Source organism: Macaca thibetana, chromosome 3, assembly GCF_024542745.1.
Source record: "Macaca thibetana thibetana isolate TM-01 chromosome 3, ASM2454274v1, whole genome shotgun sequence".
Lineage (NCBI taxonomy): Eukaryota > Metazoa > Chordata > Mammalia > Primates > Cercopithecidae > Macaca > Macaca thibetana.
In genome coordinates, this window is record NC_065580.1 from 18,792,260 (window position 1) to 18,818,294 (window position 26,035).

General features: G+C 43.0%; 2 protein-coding genes across 30 annotated transcripts in view; one reads left to right on the top strand and one right to left on the bottom strand.

Annotated features, from left to right (window-relative positions):
- Positions 1-26,035, bottom strand: part of NDUFB2 (NADH:ubiquinone oxidoreductase subunit B2) — a 1,166,996-nt gene that overhangs the window by 521,541 nt on the left and 619,420 nt on the right. Inside the window, exon 1 of one of the 29 annotated variants that reach the window (XM_050782330.1) lies at positions 2,934-2,938. The exons of the other annotated variants lie outside the window; for them this stretch is intronic. The gene's annotated coding sequence lies outside the window, so the exon portion shown is untranslated. Of the gene's footprint in view, positions 1-2,933; positions 2,939-26,035 lie in introns of those variants that run through there. 29 annotated transcript variants of the gene reach the window in all.
- Positions 3,397-26,035, top strand: part of KDM7A (lysine demethylase 7A) — a 94,782-nt gene continuing 72,143 nt past the window's right edge. The window contains exon 1 of the mRNA XM_050782235.1: positions 3,397-3,603. Within this exon, the coding sequence (XP_050638192.1) occupies positions 3,410-3,603 (194 nt within the window). The 5' untranslated portion in view covers positions 3,397-3,409. The remainder of the gene's footprint in view (positions 3,604-26,035) is intronic.

Genomic DNA, 26,035 nt, shown 5'->3' on the forward strand with positions numbered 1-26,035 from the left:
CCAAAGTGCTGGGATTACAGGCATGAGCCACCACGCCCAGCCAACACGACTGTATTTGATCAGTCCTCTTGTACACAACTGTATCAGTTTGTTCTTTCGTTGCTATAAAGAAATATCTAGGCCAGGTGTAGTGGCTCACACCTGTAATCCCAACACTTTGGGAGGCTGAGGCGGGTGGATCACCTGAGGTCAGGAGATTGAGACCAGCCTGGCCAACATGGTGAAACCCTGTCCCTGCTAAAAATGCAAAAATTTGCCAGGTGTGGTGGTGCACCTCTGTAATCCCAGATACTTGGGAGGCTGAGGCAAAATAATTCCTTGAACCCGGAAGGCAGAGGTTGCAGTGAGCCAAGATCGCACCACTATACCCCAGCCTGGGCAACAGTGAGACTGTGTCTCAAAAAAAAAAAAAAAAAAAGAAAAAAAAAGAAATATCTGAGGCCGAGTGCGGTGGCACACGACTGTAATCCCAGCACTTTGGGAGGCTGAGGCAGGATCACCTGAGGTCAGGAGTTCAAGACCAGCCTGAGCAACATGGTGAAACCCCTCTGTACCACAATTACAAAAATTAGACGGGCATGGTGGTAGGTGCCTGTAATCCCAGCTACTCAGGAGGCTGAGGCACAAGAATTGCTTGAACCTGGGAGGTAGAGGTTGCAGTGAGCTGAGATCGCACCACTGCACTCCAGCCTGAACGACAGAGCCAGACTCTGTCTCAAAAAAAAAGACAGAAAAAGAAATATGAGACTGTGTAATTTGTAAAGGAAATGAGCTTAATTGGCTCGTGGAGGGCAGGCTGTACAGGAAGCATAATGCTGGCATCTGCTTGGCTTCTGGGGAGGCCTCAGGAAACTTATAATCATGGCTGAAGACAAACTGCATCACATGGCCGGGGCAGGAGCAAGAGAGGGAGGAGGTACCACATATTTTTCAATGACCAGATTTCTTGAGAAGTCACTCATTACCAGAGGGACAATACCAAGTGGATGGTATTAAACATTTCATGAGAAATCCACCCCCATGATCCAGTCACCTCCCACCAGTCCCCACCTCCATCCAACATTGGGGATTACAATTCAACGTGAGATTTGGGTGGGGACACAGATCCAAATCTCTCATTGTTGCTGCTGCCTCCTCCTCTGCTTGGCTGCCTTCTTCACGCCCCTGCCTAGTCCCTCCATGTTAACATAGCAAGGCCAGGTGGCCCCCAGAGGACATCCCACACCAGGCTGCTTTGGTGCTCTTTAGCCAGACACCAATAAGATAGCTTTGCCTGCCTTCTCTTCACTGCTGTATTGTCTCAACAACACACACCTTCTACAAAGTACATTTAAAAACACATCGTCTTTTTGCTCTTTATAAAACCTCTGTGAGGTAATTAAGGCATTACTATCCATAATTTTTATTTCAACAGATCATCAGGGATCTAGTTCAGGAGAAATGAAGTGACTGGCCCGAGGTCACACAGCTTCTAGAAAGCAGGACCTGAGTGCATGGGTCTTTCCACTCCAGCAATATGTGATGCCTATGCCAACATTACAGTAACTTCTTTTTTCTCCAGTAGAAATATGTTTCAAGCTTACTCAGTGTGTGGTCAACTATGATTTCCAGCCTTTCCTTTTCCTGCTATGTATGTGCCAAACAGTGATGTGATAGAAAAACGAATGGTTGCAGAACTGAGAAACTTAAAAACTTCGGTTACAGCTCTAATATATGAGACTTCAGGCAAGTTACTAGCTTTCCTCAGCTATAAAAAGGAGATTAGGCAGGACGCGGTGGCTCACGGCTGTAGTCCCAACACTTTGGGAGGCCGAGGCGGGCAGATCACTTGAGGTCAGGAGTTCAAGAACAGCCTGGCCAACATGGTGAAACCCCGTCTCTATTAAAAATACAAAAATGACCTTGGCGCGGTGGCGCGTGCCTGTAATCCCAGCTACTTGGGACGCTGAGGCAGGAGGATCCCTTGAACCCGGGAGGTGGAAGTTGCAGTGAGCCGAGATCGCAGCACTGCACTCCAGCCTGGGCAACAAGAGCAAAACTCTGTCTCAAAAAAAGAAAGAAAGAAAGAAAGAAATAAAAAGAAAAACAAGAAAAGGAGAATTAGATCAGCGACTCTTTGCCTGGGGGTGGGTGACAGAACAACACTTCTTCCTCCCCTAACAAAAATTACCTAGGGAGCTGTGAGAGCTTTCCCCACTGACAGAAATGCCAGCAGAAATTCAGCTGCAAATACTCAATTCATTAATCCTTAACATCACTTCCAATCCACATAGCTGTGATTCCAACGCAATCTTTTCTATTCAGTATTTGTCAGCTGTTTTTATTCTTCAGTTTATCACCTTACATTTGGCTCTCAATTTCATCCATTCAAAAATTACTGATGGCCCATTATGTGCGAAGTACCCTGCGCTCCGCTTTTTGTGGTATCCCTCTTCCGAGCGAGAAGTCGCTTAGAATTTTACCCCTATCTTCCCCACTTGGGAATCGGAAGGGTTCATAGCTAAGTCTTGTTATTTATAAGCACGCCGGTTCTTCTCCATCCCTCTCTCCACCAACCCCATTTCAAGGTTGGTCCCTCCCAACGGACGACAGTGATGAATTCCTCTTGGGGACAGCCCTCCCACAACTAACAGTGGCTCCATCAACGCTCTGGTCTCCTTGCTGCTCGGTGGGAATCCGGGTGGGACGTTTTCCAAAGTTTGAGTGGATTCCACGGCACGTTCCTCCCCTCGGAAAGGCACAACCGGCTCGGCGTGTCAGCTCGGCGGGACCCACGCCGGTGCCGGGCCGCAGCTCCGGTTCTCGCTGGGCGGCTGCGGAGGGCTGAGCGATTCTCCTAGCGTCGCGAGGCGACCCGGGCAGGAGGAAACTTGCTCGCTTCCCGTCTTCGGGACGCGGCGCCTCGTCTGCCCTTGTGCACTCCGCAGGAACTTCCCCCGGCCTCTGCTCTCGCTCCGAAATAACCGAGCCGGCTCCTCGCACGCTCCCGCCGTCCTCCTCCGGCTGCGGCCGCGCGCCCGCCGCCACCGCCACCACCGCGCGTGTCCTCACGGGGCCTCGGCTCCCTCCGCCTCCGCAGCCGCCTCCGCAGCCGCCTGCGTGCCCTTCAACGGCTCCCTCCGCCCGGCCGTCGCGGAGAGGAGCGGGGAGCGCGCGCCGGCGCCAGAGACGTGCGCGAGACGCACGGCCCCGCGCCGAGCGCCGGAAGCAGCCGGTCCTGGGCCTCGCGCGTCGCGCGCGCCCCCTCCTCCCCCTCCGCCAGCCGCCGCGGCCTCGCGCGCGCGCACTAAAGCGCCGCCGCCGCCGCCGCCGCCGCCGCGGCTGCTGCAGGAGGCGGCGCTGGCTGGCGGCTGCGCTCGCTCCAGTCGGCGAGCGGAGCAGCGAGCGAGCGTGTGTGTGTTTTTTAAAGATGGCCGGAGCGGCGGCGGCGGTGGCCGCGGGAGCAGCAGCTGGAGCCGCCGCGGCAGCCGTGTCGGTGGCGGCTCTGGGCCGGGCCTCGGCGCCTCCGCCGCCCCCGCCCGTGTACTGTGTGTGCCGGCAGCCGTACGACGTGAACCGCTTCATGATCGAGTGCGATATCTGCAAGGACTGGTTCCACGGCAGGTAAATAAACCCCCTCCAGCCCCGCAGCCGCCACCGCCGGCCACCGACCAACCGCCGTCGCCGCCACCCGCCCGCTACTCCCTCGGGCCGGGCCGCCGCGCCGCGCCCAGCTTTCAGGGGTCCCAGCGCCTAGCCCCCCGGCCGGGCAACGGGGCGCGCGGGGCCCCGGGCTCGCCGGGCGGGCTCCAGAGGGGAGCCGGTGGGCTCGCCCGGCCCGGGCGAAGAGTCGCCACAACAAACACGAACAAAGAGGGCCGGCGGAGAAGTTGGCAGGGGGAGCCTGGGGCGAGGGGACGCGGCCGGGCGGGCGCGGCGGGGGCGTCGGGCGGAGCGCCGGCCGGGCCCGCAGCCCCTCGCCAGCCCGGGCCGCCGCCGCCCCGCCCCACCGCGCCCGGGGCTCCGGCCCGGAGTCGCCGGCCGCCCCGCCGCTCTGCCCGGCTGGCCGACGCGCCTGCCTTCCTTCCGGGCGGCGATGGGCTCGCCCCGGCCCCGCGTCTCCTCCGCGCCGCGGGTCCCTGTCGCGCCCCCTTTCCCGTCTTTATCAAACTTCCTGGGCCGGTGGGACGGGGGCAGCGGCGGGCCCGAGAGGCGACCGCGCCAGCCAGCTCGGCGGGGCTCCGCGGAGTAAACAGAGCAACAGATGAGGTACTCGCTCTCGGGGACTTGAAAGGTACCGGGGAAGTTGGGGCCGGGCCTCCGGCGGGCGGCAGGTTGACCCGGGTCGTGGCCCTGGGCCCCCGCACACACCTGGGTCGCCGGGACTGGGGCAGATGGAGTGGGCGGCGGGGGCCCGAAGGGAACGCTTCTCCGGACCCCCTGCGTCGCCCTCGCGCCGCGGCTTAAACTTTACAAAGAGTGCTGTTGTCGCTCGAAGCCGGCGACACCGGGACCGCCTGCGGCTGTGCCCTGGGCGCCGGTGCCGGCGAACTTGAGTCGGCCGGGCGGACGCTGCCGGGCCGGCTGGCGGCGGCAGCGACAGCGGCGGACGCTGCCCTCTGATTCAGCCGCCGCCGCCGCCGCCGCAGCGCTCCGGGTTTGACGTTTGAGAGCTCGGGCCGCCTCCGCAGCCAGGCCGCCGACTCGTGTGTTTTGTAATCAAAGTGTGAGGCTAATAAAGGGCGGCGCCACAGCCTCTTGACTCCGGCGTGGGAGGGATTCACAGGCATTTAAACAAAGAAACTAGTTGGGGTTGGGCTCCGAAAGTCCTTATTTGGGTGTTGTGGCAAAGCCTGCGGTCACCTTTAGTTGAAGCCGGTTTCCCGGGCCGCGTTTGGTGTTGTCTCTTGGCGAGAGCACGCTCACGAGTAATAGCAGATATGGTGACTGTGATTGTAGGAAGTGTCTTTTGATTGACAGCAGGACATTTAAATACAGCCTCCGCTTCCCCCTCCCCAATTTTATAGAAACACTACACTACCAGGCCAGATGCCTTAGTCTCCCTCTACTGGTCCAGGAAGAGAAAACCATGTAAATCACAATGTTCTTTGCAGTGTGTAGTGCTAGGTGTAGCTAAGTTTTACTTAATTTTCAAGTACAGTTTTCTTTAATCAGTTTTCAGGCTAGCCGATTCTCACAACAGAAAACAAGACACAACAAATTATCACTTTAAAAGAAAGGCAGCGTCCTCGTTTTGTATAATCTTTAGCAGTCTTGTATATCCAATTCTATTTCCACATCCTGTTTCCATAACATATTTTACGCAACTAGAATAAAGATTATCCGAACATTTAAGTTCTATGTAGAACAAAATCAGAATCCCTGGTGATTATGTAAATGCTTATGTTTTTTCAAAGAACTATTTTTTGAAATTTGAGCGGTTTAAACTGCGTAAAAATTTTGTCTCGCCAGGCGCGGTGGCTCACGCCTGTAATCGCAGCACTTTGGGAGGCCGAGGCGGGTGGATCACGAGGTCAGGAGATCGAGACCATCCTGGCCAACATGGTGAAACCTGTGGCCAACATGGTGAAACCCGTCTCTACTAAAAATACAAAAATTAGCTGGGCGTGGTGGTGCGTGCCTGTAATCCCAGCTACTTGGGAGGCTGAGGCAGGAGAATCTCTTGAACCCGGGAGTGGGAGGTTGCAGTGAGCAGAGACTGCACCACTGCACTCCAGCCTGGCGACAGAGTGAGACTCCGTCTCAAAAGAAAAAAAAAAAGAAATTTGTCTCATTATGCAATGCAGATTTGATAGGCTACCGAATTTTAGACTAGAATTGTATTTATCTTAATTTAGGTCACTTGACACTATAACCATGAAAAGTCCCAGGTATTTGATGGAGAATTTTGTAATACATTTAAGTATACACTTGTAAATAGGGAAATTAAAGAGGAAATACAGAGGACTTACCGGAAGAAGGGAGGGCAAGGCCAAAACAAATATGCCCTCTCTGCTTTGACACATAAATTCGTGTAACTTCGTATCTGTGGAAGTGAGTCTAAAATAGGTTTTTTTGAGCCCAGGGTCTTTTTGACCATCAGTCCTTGAAACTTTTATGTGGTTCAGATGTCAAAAGTTAGAAAATTTAGCTATATTGTCCTACCCTACAAAAGCAGTATCTTTTTAATAAGTTTAATTCTTTTTTTTTTTTTTTTTTTTTTTTTTTTGAGACGGAGCATTCATTGCTCTGTTGCCCAGGCTGTAGTGCAGTGGTGCAGTCTCTGTTCACTGCAAACTCCATCTCCCGGGTTCAAGTGTTTCTTCTGCCTCAGCCTCCCGAGTAGCTGTGATTACAGGTGCCTGCCACCACGCCTGGCTAATTTTTTTATTTTTAGTAGGGACAGGATTTCACCATGTTAGCCAGGCTGGTTTTGAACTCTTGACCTCAGGTGATCCGCCCCCCTCGGCCTCCCAAAGTGCTGGGATATCAGGTGTGAGCCACCATGCCAGGTCTACTAAGTTTAATTCTTAAGTATTGGTAATTTGGACTCTGAATGTTTTTCCCGTGGTATTTACTCTGATGTTTACTGTACCATGAAATGAGTGATTATTTTTTGGAACACAGCAAAATGTTCCTTTATATTAATTATTGAACAAATATCATTTGCTTCCGTGAGAATTGACCCCTAAAGGACTAAGATGTATCTTTACCATGCTTAGATTTCATTGAACCAGAGGTGGTCCATCTGTAGAGGAGCAAGGAAGAGTGGGAGGTTGGATACAGAGAATTGCCATTGCCTGGGTAATTTCTTGTTAACTTTATTTCTTCAAGTAGAAGGACTTTTTAAACTTGAGGAATCAGTGAATTTTGATATATATAAATTTTAGTTTACTCTGCCTGGCATTTCTGACATAAGGAAATCTGAAAAGTTGTTGCCCTAATTTCTTGTGACAGGGAAGGAAGGCCTGTCCTTGATGCTATTCTGTCAGGCTGCAGGGTGGATGGAACCAGCATCTTCCAGGTCTGATGCTGTCAAACTTTAGCTGCATACCAATTCCCATCTGTCCATCTGCCTAAGCCTTTTTGCAAGTGAGAAAAGAACACTTGCCAGGCAGGGTACAATGTGTAATTGAACTCTAGGTGCAGTGAGTTGAGGAATTAACAGGATTTAGCTGGGAATGTTCTGTCTAACCTAGAGATACAGTTCTTTCTCCCTGAGTTCTTGGTGGAAGTACCACCGGGAACATCTTTCCTGACAAGGCCCCGCTCCCTTATCTCCAGGCTGGATGTCTTTCTGTAATACTTTTATATCGTCATATGCAAAACTGTCTCACTGCCCTAATTGAATTGTATTAGAGTTTCTGTTTTCTTCCTGTTAGAATGTAAACAGCGTTGTTTATTAGTCTTTAATCACATTTTTTGAGTTGATAAAAGCAATATATTATAGAAAAATTGGAAAGTACAGAAAACTATAAAGAATACGAAAGTACGCATGTCTTCCAGTGATTACCACTATTTTATTAATAACGTGGTATGTGTATACGTATATTCTTTTTAAAAAATGAAATTTGAATTCTTTCTGTGCATTCCATGTTACCTTTTTTTGTTAAAGTATACTTTTTCCTGTATCTTTAATGTTCTTTGAAAACTTTTTTAGTGGCTACATTGTGTTTGATTTCACAGAAGTACAATATATTTGAAAATAATTCCCCTGTTATTTACTTTACTACTTTTTCTTGTGTTTACTAATGATGATAAGATTGACATCCTAAACAAATTATTGTGGTCATTTAATTATTTCTTTAGAATAAATAAAACAAGTTAATACATATAAAACAGAAGAAGACCTGCCATGTACAATTTCTAAATAAGAAATTTCCTTGAATTAGTAATATTGGTCAAAGGGTATAGATGCTTATAGGCTTCTTGTGCCTGTTGCCAAACTGTCCTCCAGAAAGGTTATGCTGATTTATACTCTTGCCTGCAGTGCCCACTTTCTAGTTCCCTGCATCCTCCCAATCTAAGGTATTATTAACCAGCCCTTAGCAAAACAAGCAAAAACTGTTAAACTGTAGATGAGTCAGGATTACCACCAAAAGACGTACCCCAAACCTGTTCATGGCAGCATTTTTCATATTGTCTCCAGACTGTAACAACCTAAATGTCATCAGCAGTAGATTGGATACATTATAGTATAGTCATAAAATGGAATACCAAGCTATTAAAAAGAATGCACTATGGATGCACACAACATGAATGGATCTCACACATAATAAAGTTGAACACAGAAGCCCAGTACAAAAGAGCATACTGTTTGGCTCTGTTTATGTGAAGTTCAAGTACAGGCATAATTGGGGCTAGGAGTCAGAATAGGGTTTGCCTTTTTGGGTGGGTATTGACTGAGAGGGAGTTTCTGAGGTGCAGGACATATATATATATATATATACATACACACACACACACACACACACACACAAATATATACACACACACACACACACACATATATATAGGTTGTTTTTTTTTTTTTTAGACCGAATCTTGCTCTGTTTCCAGGCTAGAGTGCAGTGGCGCAATCTCGGCTTACTGCAACCTCCACCTCCGGGTTCAAATGATTCTCCTGCCTCAGCCTCCCAAGTAGCTGGGATTACAGGCGCTTGCCACCACGCCCGGCTAATTTTTTTTTTGTATTTTTAGTAGAGATGGTGTTTCACCATGTTAGCCAGAATGGTCTCCATCTCCTGACCTCGTGATCCATCCACCTCGGCCTCCCAAAGTGCTGGGATTACAGGTGTGAGCCACCGCGCCCCGCCATATTCTTTATCTTGCTCTTGGGTGGCGGTTGTATGAATGTGTACAGATGTAAAGATTTTGTTGAACTGCTTGTGCACTGAAGTCTTTTGTTGTTGTTGCGGGATGGGAGTCTCAGTATGTTGCCAACCCAGGCTGGTCTTGAACTCCTGAGTTCAAGCAATCCTCCTGCCTCAGCCTCTCGGGTAGCTGGGATTACAGATGTGCCATGCACCCTAAAAATTTGCCAATTTGTTAACTGACACAGTATTTTAAGATTTGTTTCTTGTTTCTGTCTTGAATGAGATTGCCTCTTGTGTTTAGTCATTGGGTATGATGTTGACTTGGCCAAGAGTTTGTAGTGTACCAGGTGCTAGGAATATAGTATATTTGTGCTAGAAATATAGCAATGAGCAAAACAAAGTCCTTGCTCTCTTGTGACTTACATTCTCGAAGGCAAAGAGAGATAAATATCGAATCTCACTTATCAAATGTTTTACAAAGTGCTTGGCACTGTTCTAATTAATTAGATGTTTGATTAACTCATTGAAATCTCACAGTCACCTTGTTGAGTAAGTGCTATTATTATCATCCCCATTTTACAGATGAGGAATCTGAGAGTTTTAGGGAGTTCAGTAACTTTCCCAGGATGGAAAAGCTGGAAGGTGAGAGAGCTAGCATCTGAGCTCAGGCATGCTGACTCCAGAGCTCATGCTGTCAAGCAGGTAGGTGGTACTGAGTCTCCTCTTCCTCCTTGGCTGCAGCCAGCTTCAGGAGGAGAATTAGATGTGACTTGTCTGTCTCTATCTCAGGGGTGCATAGGTGGGACAGTTGTGACAGGGTTCTGAAGAGAGATGCCTGTAAACATCTTCCTTTTTTTAAGTCAAAATTATTTTCTTTAATGTAAATATGTAAAATATTATTATAACTGCCTTGGGGACACAGTATTTATAAAATATTTATTTGAAAAGTTTTATAATTTAACTCTGCTTTTATCCTTGTTATAAATGGATTTTTTTTATTAGAGTGTATTTTGACTTCTTAAAATTGGTTAGGGATAGGAAATATTTTACAAATTCGTTTAATATACATTTCCCCGTCATGATTAGTGTCATAAGCTTATTAGGTGAACATGTATCTTCCCATAAGAAAACAAAAAGCTCGTTTATTGACTTCTCAATTTCATTGTTTTGATATGATAGTTTATTATAGAATAATGAGTATTCGTGTGTTTCACTTGTAAGAGTTTTATAATTTATACACAGTATTGCTGTTTGAACCAAAAATGTTGTGATTATGGGAGGCTTATCTCAGGCTACTTGGAGGCACAGGACATAGTTCTCTCATAAACTTTTTAAAAACCATTAGTTAGGCTGGGTGCAGTGGCTCACGCTAATCCCAGCACTTTGGGAGGCTGAGGCGGGTGGATCACAAGGTAGGAGTTTGAGACCAGCCTGACCAACATGGTGAAACCCTGTCTCTACTAAAAATTCAAAAATTAGCTGGGCGTAGTGGCGTGCGCCTGTAATCCCAGCTACCCGGGAGGCTGAGGCAGGAAAGTCGCTTGAAACCGGGAGGCGGAGGTTGCAGTGAGCTGAGATCACGTCACTGCACTCCAGACTGGGCAACAGAGCGAGACTTCATCTCAGAAAACAAAACAAAACAAAACAAGACAAAAACCCATTAGTTTGGGGTATATTTCTGCTTGGAATGCTCTCCTGTTCTGTATTTTTAGGTATGAAATCTAGTTTTCTGATCATCCAAGGGGAGGAATGCTTTTATATTTGAAGATTTGAAGTGGAGGCTTATGAGTAAGAATAGAACAGGTATAGAATTTGGTTATAAAGTGAGCGTTGGTTGATTTGAGCAATTTAAATTTTGAGATAATTTGTGCAGCCTTTGAACAGCCAGTGCTAATCTTAACTACCACCAAGTTTCTGGTCTTTTTTGAAAATTATATTTTATTACTGTAGTGATTATTTTTTCCATTAATGAAAAGATTATTTTTCCCATTAATTGTAGGTTGAATTAATGGTAACTTGTATGATTTTGGTGTCTATATGTGTGAGCCCTGTTTCCTTTTTATTGGAGAATAGTGTCAGAAACCAAGGTCTGGCATTAGTGAGCTCATTGTTTCTAGGCCTTCTCAGAGGACAGAGCTAGGAAATACACTAATTGCACACATGCACACACATTGGTCTTTGTTTCTGTCTGTATATATTATGAACTGTAAGTTTCATAATGATATCTTTGAATCTAATATAACACCACAGGAGTCATTTTAGCTTTCCCCTTTCCTTACTTGTAACTTTTGTGCAACAGTGAGAAACTTAGCTGTCATTATCTACAACATATTTGTTCAGCCCTATAAAGTACTCTAAGAATTTGCTAACTTATATTTTTGTGAGAAACAAATTTGCTAGCTAGATTAGGTATTCGTGTATATAGTACTTCTTTTATGCCTTTGGCCTTACAGTATCTAGTCAAAATACTGTTTTTCAAAGTTACTTAGGTCAGTTCTTTTCACCGGACTTTAATGTATGTCATTTACTGACAGGTTCATTTGCTACTACTTGTATTATATTTTGATGCCTCCTACATCCGGTTTTTTTTTTTTTTTTTTTTTTTTTTTTGAGATAGAGGCTTGCTCTGTTGCCCAGACTGGAGTGCAGTGGTGTGATCGTGGCTCACTGCAGCCTCAGCCTCCCAGGCTCAGGTGAGGTGATCATTCTGTCTCAGCCTCCTCAGTAGCTGGGATTATAGGCATGTGCCACTGTGCCCGGCTAATTTTTGTATTTTTTTTTTTTGTAGAAACGGAGTTTCACCATGTTGGCCAGGCTGGTCTTGAACTCCTGACCTCAGGTGATCTGCCCACCTTGGCCTCCCAAAGTGCTGGGATTACAGGCATGAGCCACCACGCCCGGCCTCGTATTGTTGAGATACAGCTTCAGGTTAGATTGCTAAAAGTAGGATTGCTTAGTCAAAAGATAAACGTATATGTTGTTTTATTAGGATTGCTAGATTTCTCTCTAGAATAGTTGGACCAGTTTGCATTCCCACCAACAGTGTGAGAGTGCCTTTTTCTCTAGATCCTTGTAATCAGGATGTGTTGTCATGTTTTTAATCTTTGTCAATCCAGTAAATGGAAAATGGTATCCATGTTTTAATCTGCATTTGTCTAATTATAAATGAGTTTGAACCTTTTCTTTTCTTAGTTTTAGGACCATATTCTTTCAAGAATCATCTGGTTACATTTTTTTTTTTTTCCTGATTCTATCAAGCTTTTAGTCCTTTGTCCCTCAATATTTAAGCACTCTTTACATATTAGGGATACTAGCCATTCGTGGCAAATGTTCTAAATATTCTCTTCCAGCTTTCAGTTGTCTTTTGGTTTTGTTTATGGTAATTTTTTTGCCATGCAAAAATTTTTTTAAGAAATATGTAGTCATATTTATTAGTCTTTTATTGGTTCTGGATTTCGAGTCATAATTAGCAATCCTTTTTCCACCTCAAGGTAAAGATAATTTTTTCCTGTGTTTTTTTTCTAATACTGGTATGATTTTATTTTTTAAGTTTCTAAATGGATCACTAATCCATTTGGATTTTATTTTTGTATATAATATGAAATAGAAATATAATTTTTTCTAAATAAAAACAAATTGTCCAGTTGTCCCAGTACTATTTATTGAAATGTCCATATTTGTCCCAGTGACTTAAGATGCCAAAACATATGTATATATAATAGTCGTTATGTCAAAGATTCTATATATACTTAGGTCTGTTTCTGCACTTTGTTTTATTCCACTGGTTGATTTGTTCATTCATGTGCCAGCACCACAGTGTTTTAATTACAGAGGCTTTTATAGTATGGTGTAAGTCTGATAAGACCTGTCCCATCCTTGTAGTTTATTGTATTTGTTTTCAGTGTTTTTCTGGTTATTCTTGCAGGTTTATTTTTTTATATGAACTTTAGTGTCAACCTGATTTCATTCAAAAGCATTGTTGGGATTTTTATTAGGGTTACATTAAACTTATGAGAGCTGATGTGTTTATAATATTGAGTCCTTCTCTCTGAGAATAGTATTACCTCTTTTATTTATATCTACTTTCGTGTCAGGTGTGTTTTGAATTTCTCTTTGTACAGATTTTACACATTTTAAAGATTATTCCTAAGTAATTTTCTTTTTTTTTTTTTTTTTTTTTGAGACGGAGTCTTGTTCTGTCACCCAGGCTGGAGTGCAGTGGCCAGATCTCGGCTCACTGCAAGCTCCGCCTCCTGGGTTCACGCCATTCTCCTGCCTCAGCCTCCCGAGTAGCTGGGACTACAGGCACCCGCCACCTCGCCCGGCTAGTTTTTTGTAATTTTTAGTAGAGACGGGGTTTCACCGTGTTAGCCAGGATGGTCTTGATCTCCTGACCTCGTGATCCGCCCGTCTCGGCCTCCCAAAGTGCTGGGATTACAGGCTTGAGCCACCGCGCCCGGCCCTAAGTAATTTTCTTTCTTAGTATTATAAATGAGATTTTCTTTACCATTTATTTGCTATTGGTTGTTTGTGTATATGAAGACTGTTTTTTTAAATGTTACTTTTATATCCTACTACTTTGCTGAAAAAATTATTTGAGTTGTATTATCATTTAGGGAACTGATATATAATATGCAAATAGAGAATTTCAGTACTTCTTTGCCCACTCTTATGCCTCTATTTGATTTCACTTATATAATTGCACAGGCTTATACCTCTAGTATAGTGTTGAATAGTGGTAGATAGTGGGTATACTTGCTTTATTCCTGATTTTAGTAGAAATGCCTCTAATATTTCCTCATTAAGGAAGATACTAGCTTTAGAACTAATTTGTCATATTAAGACAGTATTCCTCCAGGTGCAGTGGCTTATGCCTATAACCCCAGCACTTTTGGAGGCCCAAGGTGGGTGGATGGCATGAGTCCAGGAGTTTGAGACTAGCCTGGGCAACATGATGAGCCGCTGTCTCTACAAAAAATACAAAAATTAGCTGGGCATGGTGGGGTGTGCCTGTAGTCCCAGCTACTTGGAAGGCTGAGGCGGGAGGATTGCTTGAGCTTGGGAGGTTGAGGCTGCAGTGAGCCATGATGCCACCAATGCACTCCAGCCTGGGTGACACAGTGAGACTCTGCCTCAAAAAAAAAAAAAGGAAAAAAGTATTCCTCAATTTTATTTAAGTAGTTTTATCATGAATGGATGTTGAGTTTTATCAAAGGCTCCTTTGGCATCTGTGGAGAGAATCGTATAGTTTTCTTCCTTAGATCTATTAATATGCATATACAGTAGCGTCCCCTCCTTATCTGAGGGAGACATGTGTTCCAAGACCCCCAATAGATGCCTGAAACTGTGGATAGTACTGAACTCTAAATATACCATGTTTTTGCCTTTACATGCATACCCATGACAAAGTTTAACTTATTAATGAGGCACACGGTAAGAAATTAACAACAATAACTGAATACAATAAAACATTACAACAATGTGCTGTAGTGAAACTTATATAGTGTGGTGGTAACTTTTGCAGTTTAAGGTGCAGCAGCAAAACTAGCATGAATTTCTTTTGCCTTCACAATTTTATAGATAGAATCGTTCTTACCATAGATCTTAGGAACTCAACATACTGTTTTTTTGTTGTTGTTTTTTTTTTTTCCCCTTTCCTTAAATCAAGAACTTTTACTTTTACTTTTCACTTAAAGGAAGCACTTTATGGTTTCTCTTTGGCATATCTGCATTGCCAGCATCACACCAGCTTCACTGCTCTTGCGCTTCGGTGCCATTATTAAGTAAAATAACGGTTACCTGAACACAAGCATTGATACCCCGACAGTTGATCTCATAACTCAGAGACTTGTGGGCAGGTAGTAAAACAGTCTGGATACACAAGCAGAGGGATGATTCACATCTTAGATGGGATGGTGCAAGATTTCATCATGATGCTCAGGATGGCAGGCAGTTTGAAACCTAAGAATCGTCTATTTCTGGAATATTTCATTTAATGTTTTTGGACCTTGGCTGACCAATGGTACCTGAAACCTTGGAAAGTGAAACCACAGATAAGGAGGGGACTACTGTAACATACTTTTAAGTGTAGCTTATCATTAGCAACTATGAAGAACAACCTGGTGGGAAAATAGCCCTAACTACTTGGTTTACTATTGGATAATTAAGTTGTATCTTAAGGATGCTTTGTAGCTATATTTTAAAATATTATTCTGTTTTTAAACTTTAAAAAACACCACTGGCTGGGGTAGTTTTTAGAATAAAAGAAAATCAGCAAATATAAGTGACATAGAGTAACAAACACTGAACAGGTAAATGTATATAATAGGAGTCTCTAGAGCATTAATGATCCAGGAATTTCCCCAAAGCAGCATTTTCTAACCTGTGTTTTGTGAACCCCAGGGATATAAAGTATCCTGAGGTTCACTTATTTTAATTTGTCTTTTAAAAAGATGGTGAGTATTTTCCTTTTAAAATCAATTAGTTTGAGAACTTCTGAGGGTATATGAGTAAGCATACATGGCATTGTTGGTGGAAATCAGTCACCTGATTGATCTATCATTCAGTCGAATGTTGCCAGCCACCATGGTCTTCTCGACTTTTAATTTTTCTTAAAAAGAAAATACCAAACATATGTAGAAGTAGACCGAATAGTATCCTGTGCTTCCAGGTTCCATAAGCCTGCTTCAGTGAGTGTCAGTTCACTGCAAGTTTCATTACTACCCCGTTACCTAGCTACTTTGAAGCAAATTCCTGATGCTATATCATTATATCTATGAGTATTTCAGCATGTAAATCTAAAAGATAAGGCCTCAATTTAAAAAACCTATAATACCTTTATTACAATTAAAAATAGTTGACAATTTCTTAATAACATCAATATCTACTATCCACATTTCTAGTTGTCTCAAAAATGTCGTAACTTTTTTCACTATTTGTTTGAATCAAGATCTAAATAAGGTTCACACATGTGATTAGTTGCTCTATCTTGTAAGTTTCTTAATACATAGCAGTGATTCTCAACTAGATGAGATTTTGTCTCCCAGGGAACACTAGTCAATGTCTAGAGACATTTTTGATTTGGAAGTAGCAGAGTAGTTGCTACTGGCAGCTAGTAGGTAGAGGACAGGAATGCTACTAAACATTCTGCACTGGTTAGCCCCACAGAAAGAATGATCTAGTCTAGAATCTGTATAGTGCTGTTGTTGAGAAACCCTGATCTATAGGTTTTTCTTTCAGGTCTTTAACCCTCTCCCCGCCCTTGCAAACTCTTTGTTGCACAAAGTGGTTGTTTATCCTAAAAATTTCCACTTTCTGGATTTTGCTGATTACATGCCTGAAGAATCTTTTTGCTCCTCTCTTTCCTGTAAATTGGTAGTTGACTCTAGAGAAGCTTGATCAGATTCAGGTCCCCTTAAACCCCCAAAAATTTCATAGGAGAGTGGTGCAGACTTCTATCAGGAACCTAAGCAGAAGGCATAAAATGTCTGGTTGTTTCTCTTTTTGATATATTGGCTGCCATTGATCAATGCCAGTATCCATTCATAGCAGTTGCAGAATGATACCTTTATCATTATAATTATAAAATTTTATAACTGATAATTACAAAATTTCTTTTTCATTTGTTACCTGTAGTACTTCTATAAAGAGAAAATTTTCTTTTATCTAGTCTTTGGTTATCTAGTTGTACAGTGTAGGAGAGGCAAAATTAAATGTTTGATTCTTTTCCATTATCACTGACTTTTTAAGTTAATTGATTAATTAACATCCTCATTGTTAAAGGATGAGAACTATTATTTAAAGCAATATAATTTAATGTGTAATATTGAGAAATATAGAGAAGTGGAAAGACAACTATATAGAAAGATCCATGTCTCCTTTGACCATACAAACTGCCATTAAAAAAACAAAACAAAGACTATCTGGTAAGAGGGCCAGGCACTGCCGCTCACACCTGTAATCCCAGTGCTTTGGGAGACCGAGGCAGGAGGATCACCTGAGGACAGGAGTTTGAGACTAGCTTGGGAAACATAGCAAGACCCCCATCTCTACAAAATATAAATTAGCTGGGTGTGGTGGCATGTATCTGTAGTCCTAGCTACCCGGGAAGCTGAGGCTTGAGTGCAGGAATGTGAGGCTTCAGTGTGCTAAGATTGTGTGATCTTGCCACTGTACTCCAGCCTGGGTGATAGAGCAAGACTGTCTCTTAAAAAAGACCTGGCACCGGGTGTGGTGGCTCACACCTGTAATCCCAGCACTTTGAGAGGCTGAGGCAGGCGGATCATGAGGTCGGGAGATTGAGACCATCCTGGCTAACACAGTGAGACCCCGTCTCTACTAAAAATACAAAAAATTAGTCGGGCGTGATGGTGAGCGCCTGTAGTCCCAGGTACTTGAGAAGCTGACGCAGGAGAATGGCGTGAAGCCAGGAGGAGGAGCTTGCAGTGAGCGGAGATCATGCCACTGCACTCCAGCCTGGGCGACAGAGTGAGACTTTGTCTCAAAAAAAAAAAAAAAAAAAAAAAACTTGGCAAGAAATTCAAGCAATATAGAAAGGTTTAAAAAAAAAAAGCAAAAATCTTACTTTTTGTTTATTAAAATATCCTGGATATCTCAGAGAGCTTCTTGTATCAGCTTGTACAGATATCTCATTCTTTTTAATGGCTGCATAGAATTCCATTCTGTGGATTTACCATAATTTAACTGGTCCTCTCTTGATGGATTCTTGAGTTGGTTTCTCTTTTGTTCTTACTACTTAACAATGCTGCAGGATATATATTTTTGTGTGTATGTTTATCTTTATTCTTGGTGAGCATTTGGGTATCCTTATGGTAAGTTTCTAGCATTATCCATTTTGAAATTGTTTTTATCTGTAGTCATATTTTAAAATTCATGTTCTGTTGATCAAAGACAAGTGTAAAGAATACTGATAATGAAATAGAAGTTTGAGCTTAAATATATTATACAAATTTAAGATTCTTATTTATTGGGGCTGTAAGTTGCATTCATCTTAACACAAAAATCAGTGTCAGAGAAAATAAAGTGATCTTATGTCTAATTTATATTTTTTTATGGGGAAGAGGGATAAAACACTCTCAGAATGTTTTGTTAACATCCTCTTCCTTTATAATTTAGAAATGCCATTTTTACTTGAGCACAAAACATAGGAATTTCAAACATCTAATATGGACTCCTGTTTATCAGTTAGTAATCTTTTTTTTTTTTTTTTGAGACGGAGTTTCGCTCTTTTTGCCCAGGCGGGAGTGCAATGGCATGATCTTGGCTCACCACAACCTCCGCCTCCTGGGTTCAAGCGATTGTTCTGCCTCAGCCTCCTGAGTAGCTGGGATTACAGGCACGCACCACCACACCCGGCTAATTTTGTATTTTTAGTAGAGACGGGATTTCTCCATGTTGGTCAGACTGGTCACAAACTCCCAATCTCAGGTAATCCACCCACCTCGGCCTCCCAAAGTGCTGGGATTACAGGCGTGAGCCACTGCGCCCAGCCTATCAGTTAGTAATTTTAAGTTTGACTTGTGCGGTAAAATCATGAAGTTGCGAAAGCTGGGGGATCTTACACCGTTATAGATGATTTGGTATTTTTAATGTGCAAAAACTGTTGTCAGGTGAGTATTCAGTATTTCACAAAGAAACTGGAATGTCCAGTGTGGACCTTTTGATGAATACAGTATCCCTTGAATACTTTAATATTAATAAATATTAAATGGCTCACGCCTGTAATCCTAGCACTCTGGGAGGTTGAGATGGGTGGATCGTGAGGTCAGGAGATTGAGACTATCCTGGCCAACATGGTGAAACCCCATCTCTGCTAAAAATACAAAAAATTAGCTAGGCGTGGTGGCATGCACCAGCTACTCGGGAGGCTGAGGCAGGAGAATCGCTGGAACCCAGGAGGCGGAGGTTGCAGTGAGCCAAGATCGTGCCACTGCACTCCAGCCTGGGTGACAGAGCAAGACTCCGTCTCCCCTGCAAAAAAAAACAGAAAAACGAAACTAAAAAAGAAAATAAAATGGTCCTGGAGATGTGACCTGGAGATATTTCCGTTGTCTGGAACCCTACAGAATAGTTAAAAAAAAAAAAAAAAAAAAAAAAAAAAGGTCAGAACATGAAACAGTTTTGATAGCATTTTAACTGACCTGGTCAGTGATGGTGTGGGGACCACTGGTATCCTTGAAACAGGGGCTTTCTGGCCACTTTCCCTCAATGGCTTTGGAAACTCTGTGGGGACCACATGGGAGCTTTCCCCTCCAAGGACTGGGTTTGTGGGTTCATGGGTTTTTCCTCTTCTGTGTGAACTGCTAGAGTGCCTCACCTGTCACATACGCTACAGTGTAGACGTGTGGTTAGTCTTTACTACTTTTTGAAGGAATCATGGGGCGTAAACTATATGCAGATTATAGGAATTTTAGTCTTTTTACGTAATCTAACTTGTCACAGGTCTGATTCATATTCCTCTCTTACATTCTTCCTATTTCGGTACTTTTTTAAAGGCTAACTTTGTGTGCCTGGTGTTTTGAGTCACTTTCTTTTTTGTGCTAGCCTGTCCTTATTTTCTTTATATCAAAGGATCAAAGTTTTCTGTAGAGCCCATGGTGACTGGGTGAACACAGTCCCTTCTGTTTGGTTCAGGGACATTTTTCCTCATACCTGCTTTTCCAACCATCCAAATGCCAAGTAGTTAGCGCTGGACTCTACTGCCTTAATTTTTCTCTTCTTATCTTTGGCTTTGTGGGCATCCAGCCTGTAGTAGGAGAGGTCATACCTCAATCTGAACTTGATTTCTCAGTTTTCTCATTCTTTATCCCTTAAGCAATTGATTATTCTCCAAAGCTCCAAAGTCTCACACTGCTCTCGCTCAGGATCACCTGTTGGGGCCACCCATCTCTTCAGGAGTGTTACCACCTCAGCCCCAGGGGAACTGCTACTTGATTTACCATGGTATTACATCCTGATAAGCCCATCATAAAGTTGAAAAATCCTAAATCGAACCATTGTAAATTGGAGACTGTCTGTCCTGTGCTTATCTCTTGCGGGTCTGCAGTGTGTTTTGTTTTGCAGCCCTACCCCTCACCCCTGGGCAGCTGCTGATTCAGTCACCACCTCAGACCTTCTGAGAAGACAGAACAAAGAAAGACCCTGATACAAGCTTCTTCGGACTTCAAGTAATGTTAGGATATGAGTCACTTTTCTTCTCTTTCCTTTCCTTCCTCTCCACTGCATCAATGATTTTTTAGTTTCGTTTGCCACCATCACGTGTCGGGCTTTCATTGGCCACTATCACAGTTTCTACCATATCAGTGTAACACTTTTGATAATTAATATTTTCTTTAAAACTGCTTTAAATGGATTTTCGTCTTAAAAATTTACTTGCCTTAAACAGAGGTATCTGCTAAATCGTGTTAGTGATGCTCACGCTACATTTTTATAGGTATAAGAAAATATATATTTATTGAAATAAAAAATATTATCTAAAACGTGCGCCTTTAAGATTGTCAGAAGGGTAATGATGATTGATAGGCTAGTAGACACAGAGAAAGAGTACAGGTTTTTTTTAATGGAAGTCAAGGATTGAAGAACTTAAATAAGCAAATGAGAATGGCTATACAAAGCAGGAGGCTCAGCAGAATTTGTCCCACTGCCAGGACAAACTTCCCTGGCCTTCAATTTCCCATAAAGCTGCCCTGTTGGCAGTGATAGTGCTGATTGCATCTGGATCCCATCAGGTCCAGCCATTATTGTGGTTACACAGGTCCTGAGGTCCTCTTGATTCCTCCCTGTTTTCCTGGTGACATTGCCTATTCCAGGGATGTGAGAAACTGCCCACAGCCTCAGGACGTTCCTCAGTATGAATAGCAAGATTGGGTGAATTGATGATCAACTTCTCAGGAATCTCATCTTCCTAGCAGGCCTCAAGCCTGCTTGAAGTCTGTTCCTCCAGATATGCATAACGCTACACTTTGGGCCAAAGTTTGCCTTAGTGTTGAAACGTGTGTTCAAATTTAGGAAACTCCTGGAAACAATTTCAAGAAGAAAAGGCAACTGCTAAGTCGCGTAGATTGTGGTCTTTGGTGTAGTTGGAAATTATCTTTAGGTGTATTAGATCCCATCTACTCATCCATTCAAGGACCTGGCTTCAACAGTTGTATCCCTACCTCATCATTTTTTTTGTTAGCATGCTAATTGTATGCATATATCCTTTATTTTAATTTTTAATTTTTGTTTTTTTTTCGAGATGGAGTCTTGCTCTGTTGCCCAGGCTGGAGTGCAGTGGCATGAACTCGGCTCACCGCAATCTCTGCCTCCCGGGTTCAAGCGATTCTCCTGCCTCAGCCTCCGGAGTAGTTGGGATTACAGGGATTACAGGTGTGTGCCACCACGCCTGGCTAATTTTTTTTTGTATTTTCAGTAGAGACAGGGTTTCATCATGTTGGCCAGGCCAGTCTTAAACTCCCGACCTCAAGTGATACGCCCACCTTGGCCTCCCCACGTGTGGGATTACAGGCATGAGTCACCAAGCCTGGCCTGTATCTTTTATTAAAAAAACAAAAACCCTTTTCTTCACATCCCTTTTCAGCTGCAGCCCTGTTTCTTTGCTACCTTTATAGCAAAATTAATCAAGTTGTTTCTACTTGCTGTTTCCAGTTTTTTGGTTTTTTTCCTCTCCTAGGAAATGAGAGCGGTCCCATTTTCTCTTTTACTCAATCCAATCAGGCTTTCATCGTTACCGCTCTATTGAAACAGTTCTTTTCAAAGTTATCAGTGAGCATCACCTAACTTGGCGTCTGGGGAACCCCTGTGCTGATTTTCCTTCTGCTTTGCTACCCCTCCTTCTCAGTTCTTAGTGCAATTCCTTCTTGTCTCCCTGATCTTTTACTGCTGGGTACCCCACGGTAACTCAGTAGTTTTTCCAGCACTCATCTGTTTTCTTTCGTAGCTCTCTCCCCTGAACTCTAGTCTTGAATATAAATTATCAACTTCAGGTCTCCACTTGGATGAATAGTAGGTTGGCCAACTTTGAGTGTATGCAGAATCAAACCCCACAACTCCCTCCCTTCTTGATCATCACTGCTGCTCCTGTAGTCCTCTTCATTTCACTTAACGGCAGTCCTTCATGTTGTTCAGGGCAGAATCTTTGGAGTCATCCTTGATTCTTCTCTCATAATCTGCACCAAATTCTTTGGCCAAATCCTGTTCGCTTACTTTCAGAATGTCACTACTACTGGTTGCCTTCATCACTATCCTTTTGTAAGATGGGCTTATTGAAGTAGCCTCCTACTGGTCCCCCTCCATCTGCCCTCCAGAAACTGGAGTGGTGCTTTTAACATGTAAGTCAATACTTAAATGAGCTTTAGTGGAACACTTGTCCTCTTAAGGAAAAAGTATCTGAAAATTCCCTGCTCATTGCCACAATTTCTTCCTTCCTTTTTAAATAGTTCCTGAAGTACTTCTTTCTCTGGGGAACGTCTCTTAAGATAGCTAAGATATTTTAATCCCTTTTGCCGAAAAGACTATTGCCCTTTTTCCACCTGCTTCAACATTTCAATTGCTATTATTATTTTTTGAGACAGAGTCTTGCGCTGTGGCCCAGGCTGGAGTACAGTGGTGTGACCTCGGTTCACTGCAACATCTGCCTTCTTGGTTCAAGGAGTTCTCCTGTCTTGGCCTCTCAAGTAGCTGGGATTACAGGTGCACACCACCACACCTGACTAATTTTTTTTTATATATATATATTTTTGGTAGAGACAGAGTTTCGTCCTGTTGGCCAGGCTGGTCTGGAACTCCTGACCTCAAGTGATCCACCCACCTCGGCCTCCCAAAGTGCTGGGATTACAGACGTGAGCCACCACCCCCTGTCTCAATTATTTATTTCTTTGTTTGTTGATTAATTAATTAGAGTCTTACTCTGTTGACCAGGCTGGAGTGTTGTTGCATAATCACAGCTCACTGCAGCCTTGACCTCCCAGGCTCAAGCAATCCTCACACTTCAGCCTCCCAAGTGGCTGGGACTACAGGCGTGCACCAACAAGCCCAGCTAATTTTTAAATATTTTTGTAGAGTCAGAGTCTCAGTATGTTGCCCAGGCTGGTCTTGAACTCCTGGGCTCAGGTGACCCTCCCACCTCGGCCTCCCAAGGCCAGGTTTACAGGCATGGGCCACTGTGCCTGGCCTCAGTGTTTTACGTAATGGTCCAGTCTCTTAAGGGATTCATGGTAGCTGAGCCTACCCTAGTTCAGCCTAAAGCTGAGGCTACCCTCAGCGGTGGGACAAAAGAATTCACCGATTTTATTCATGTCTTTAGAACTGTCACACAGTGAGTTGCTAGAAATAATTATTTTTCCCTCCGGAGAATTCCTAAGATCTAAAGATGGTTCTTTTCCTCCTATACAGATCGATTGTGGATTTCCTTATCAAGTTGAACAATTTTGTTCTTGATCTTTGTTCAGTAATTATTAAATATTACCCAAGTATTATTTACTTAACCTGTACCTATTTACCTATAACTATTTATTATACCATTTTGCGTATATTCTTGCTCAGTGTTTATCCCTGAGAGGATGCTGGGCTAAGAGAATAGAGAAGATGGTGAGTATGAAGATGAGCATATCTCTACAATAAATGTGAAAGTTAAGGGTGTGTGCATGAGAGGTTTGCGAGACTAGGCTTGTACATATGCAGCAGGCTCTGTAGGAGCCCCACCCGGATCCCCTGGCTTTCTCTATTTCCATCTCTGTCTCTGTCTCTGTCTGGGGAATACTTCTTGCTGAAAGCACCTGATATTTGGCCTGAGGGCGTTCTCTGGCTGCAGCAGCTCAGCAGCTTGTACTTGAAGCGGGTCTGAAATGCTAGGGCATTATGCCTCTGGGATAGCCCTCATCCGTTATCTATTGGGAGATAGTAAATAAATACCTAACTTCCTCTCCCTTTGGGTGGGACCTTTCTGATGCCCCTTATACTTAGTCTTCCAAATGTCCCCAAGGCTACCTCCCTTTCTGTGTCTTACTTTTCCATTCACTTACCCGTGCTTCCAGGGATTACTTCCCATGTGAATGCCTGCAATCCTATCTCAGGTTCTGCTTAAGGGGGACTCCAACCTTAAACCAGTAGGTAAATTGTTAATGAAAAGAAAGATCATAAGCAAGAGATACGGGATTTGAAAATAGAGTTTGGATTTCATTGATAACAGGTTTTTCACATGATGATAGTGTTTGTGTCTTAACGCCTGTATAATTATATGATTTCATTTACCTATATCTGTGTGCAAAATGTATTATGAACATGGCTGTCAAAGTCATTGAATAGATATCTGGTCCTGCTACCTTCAAGGTTATTTGTGATATGATTTTAATTTGAAGCTGTTTGTTGTTGTTTTATTTCTCCCTTCCTTTAGAATCCCTTCTTTTTCAAAACACTAGAAACCTTCCATTATGGTAAGTAACCTTTTGCATGAGAACTGTTGCAATGAGGTGTTAACATTTTGCAGATTAATTGGCATATAAGAAAACTAGCAATCACTTTACCATCTTTGGGGAATGATACGGTCTACCTAAATAAGATTTTCCTATAACTGAAAGTTCTACTTGTGAAATGTAGCTGTCCTCAGAAAAGTTACTTAGGAGATTAAACTGCTTTAAATAGTGTAGTATTCTATTAAGAGCATGTCTGTCAAAATCCTTCTAAAAAGAGTTGACATATAATTTCGTTGACTAAGTATCATGGACCTCAGTTATCTTCTGTGCCGTGTGGGCTGCTGGACTGTTTGGGCGCTAAATTGCCCCATACCAGTTGCCATTTATTGATAGTTTTATCTCCTTCCTTGCGATTCTTTTTTCCTGTTGCCTGTTAGTTCTGCTTTGACCAACTCCCACTGTCTCCTTCTAATTTTGTTTTCTTAACTAGAGCAAAATAAGATTTCCACGTGGGATTAGGCAACAGGTCTTCTTAAATTGCCACTCCGTATTCTGATACACTGGTGACAAAAGGATGACCCTAGCCAGGAATGGAGTCAAGCTGTGCAAAAGGGATTTGGCAGATATCACTTAAATAAACCTGACAGGCAAGGTTGGAATTTTTGAAATCAGAGTGCATGTGGTGCTAGATTATATCTTTGAATTCTTACCCTAGGATAGAAGCTATGCCTGGTGGGTAAGGGTAGCCCTGGCTTCCGGGTAATTTTATTTAGAAGAAAATCATATGGCTGGCTTAGAGATATGTTATATCTTGCTTCTTATGTAGGTCTTGTATTTTGATCTACGTAAGAAGATTTGACTCAGTCATTAGACTTCAGCCTAGAAAGTGCCCTACAAATACTTGTTAATTATGTTGTAATAAGGGTAATTGGAGACAATTTGTATCTTTTGAGGTTAAAAAGATAGTTTTAGAAAGTTTTAATGTTTTATCAGTTATTGACTTCTTTGGTTCATATGCATTCATTAACATGCTTTGTTAGTATTCAGTAAATGCTTGGTAATGCTGTCACCATTTTAGTCCCCTGTGTTGATAAAGGGGTGGTTTTACTATACACTTGGTTTATTGGTACTTTGTACCAATTGTAAAATTGCAAAACATTAAAAATGTTTTAATTTTGTAAATTTAAATCATAAAATTGTAACAGTTATAATTATAAAAACAAATTTATAATAAACTCTTCACAGCTGGGAATTCTGAAAATTAGCTTCTAAGGCAATTTTCCAAGGTGGAAAATAATAACCCATGAAGTGTTTTGTGGGGGAAAAATAAGAGAGAGAGAGAAAGACCTGAGGTTGGGTACAGTATTTATCACTTATGCTTGATCCCCATCATGGAAGTTCAAAGTGCTCATTAACTTGTTGAATTCACTGAGAAGTATTGCTGGTAAATAAAGGTGATTCGATCTCAGCCCAGTGTCTCCCTTATGTTTCTCTTATGAACTGTGGAATCTTTTTTGTGAATAACTTTGACTCCTGCAGGACACTGTTTTTTATCTTTTTTTTTAATTTTAAGAGACAGAGTCTTACTTTGTCTCACAGGCTGGAGTGCAACAGTGTAGTCATAGCTCACTGCAGCCTCAAACTCCCGGGCTCAAGCAATCTTCCCACCTTAGCATCCTGAGTAGCTGGGGCTACAGGTACATGCCACCTAGACCTGGCTAATTTTTAAAAACTTTTTTTTTTTTTTTGGTAGAGACGGGGGTCTCATTATGCCCAGGCTGGTCTTGAACTTCTGGCTTCAAGAAGTCC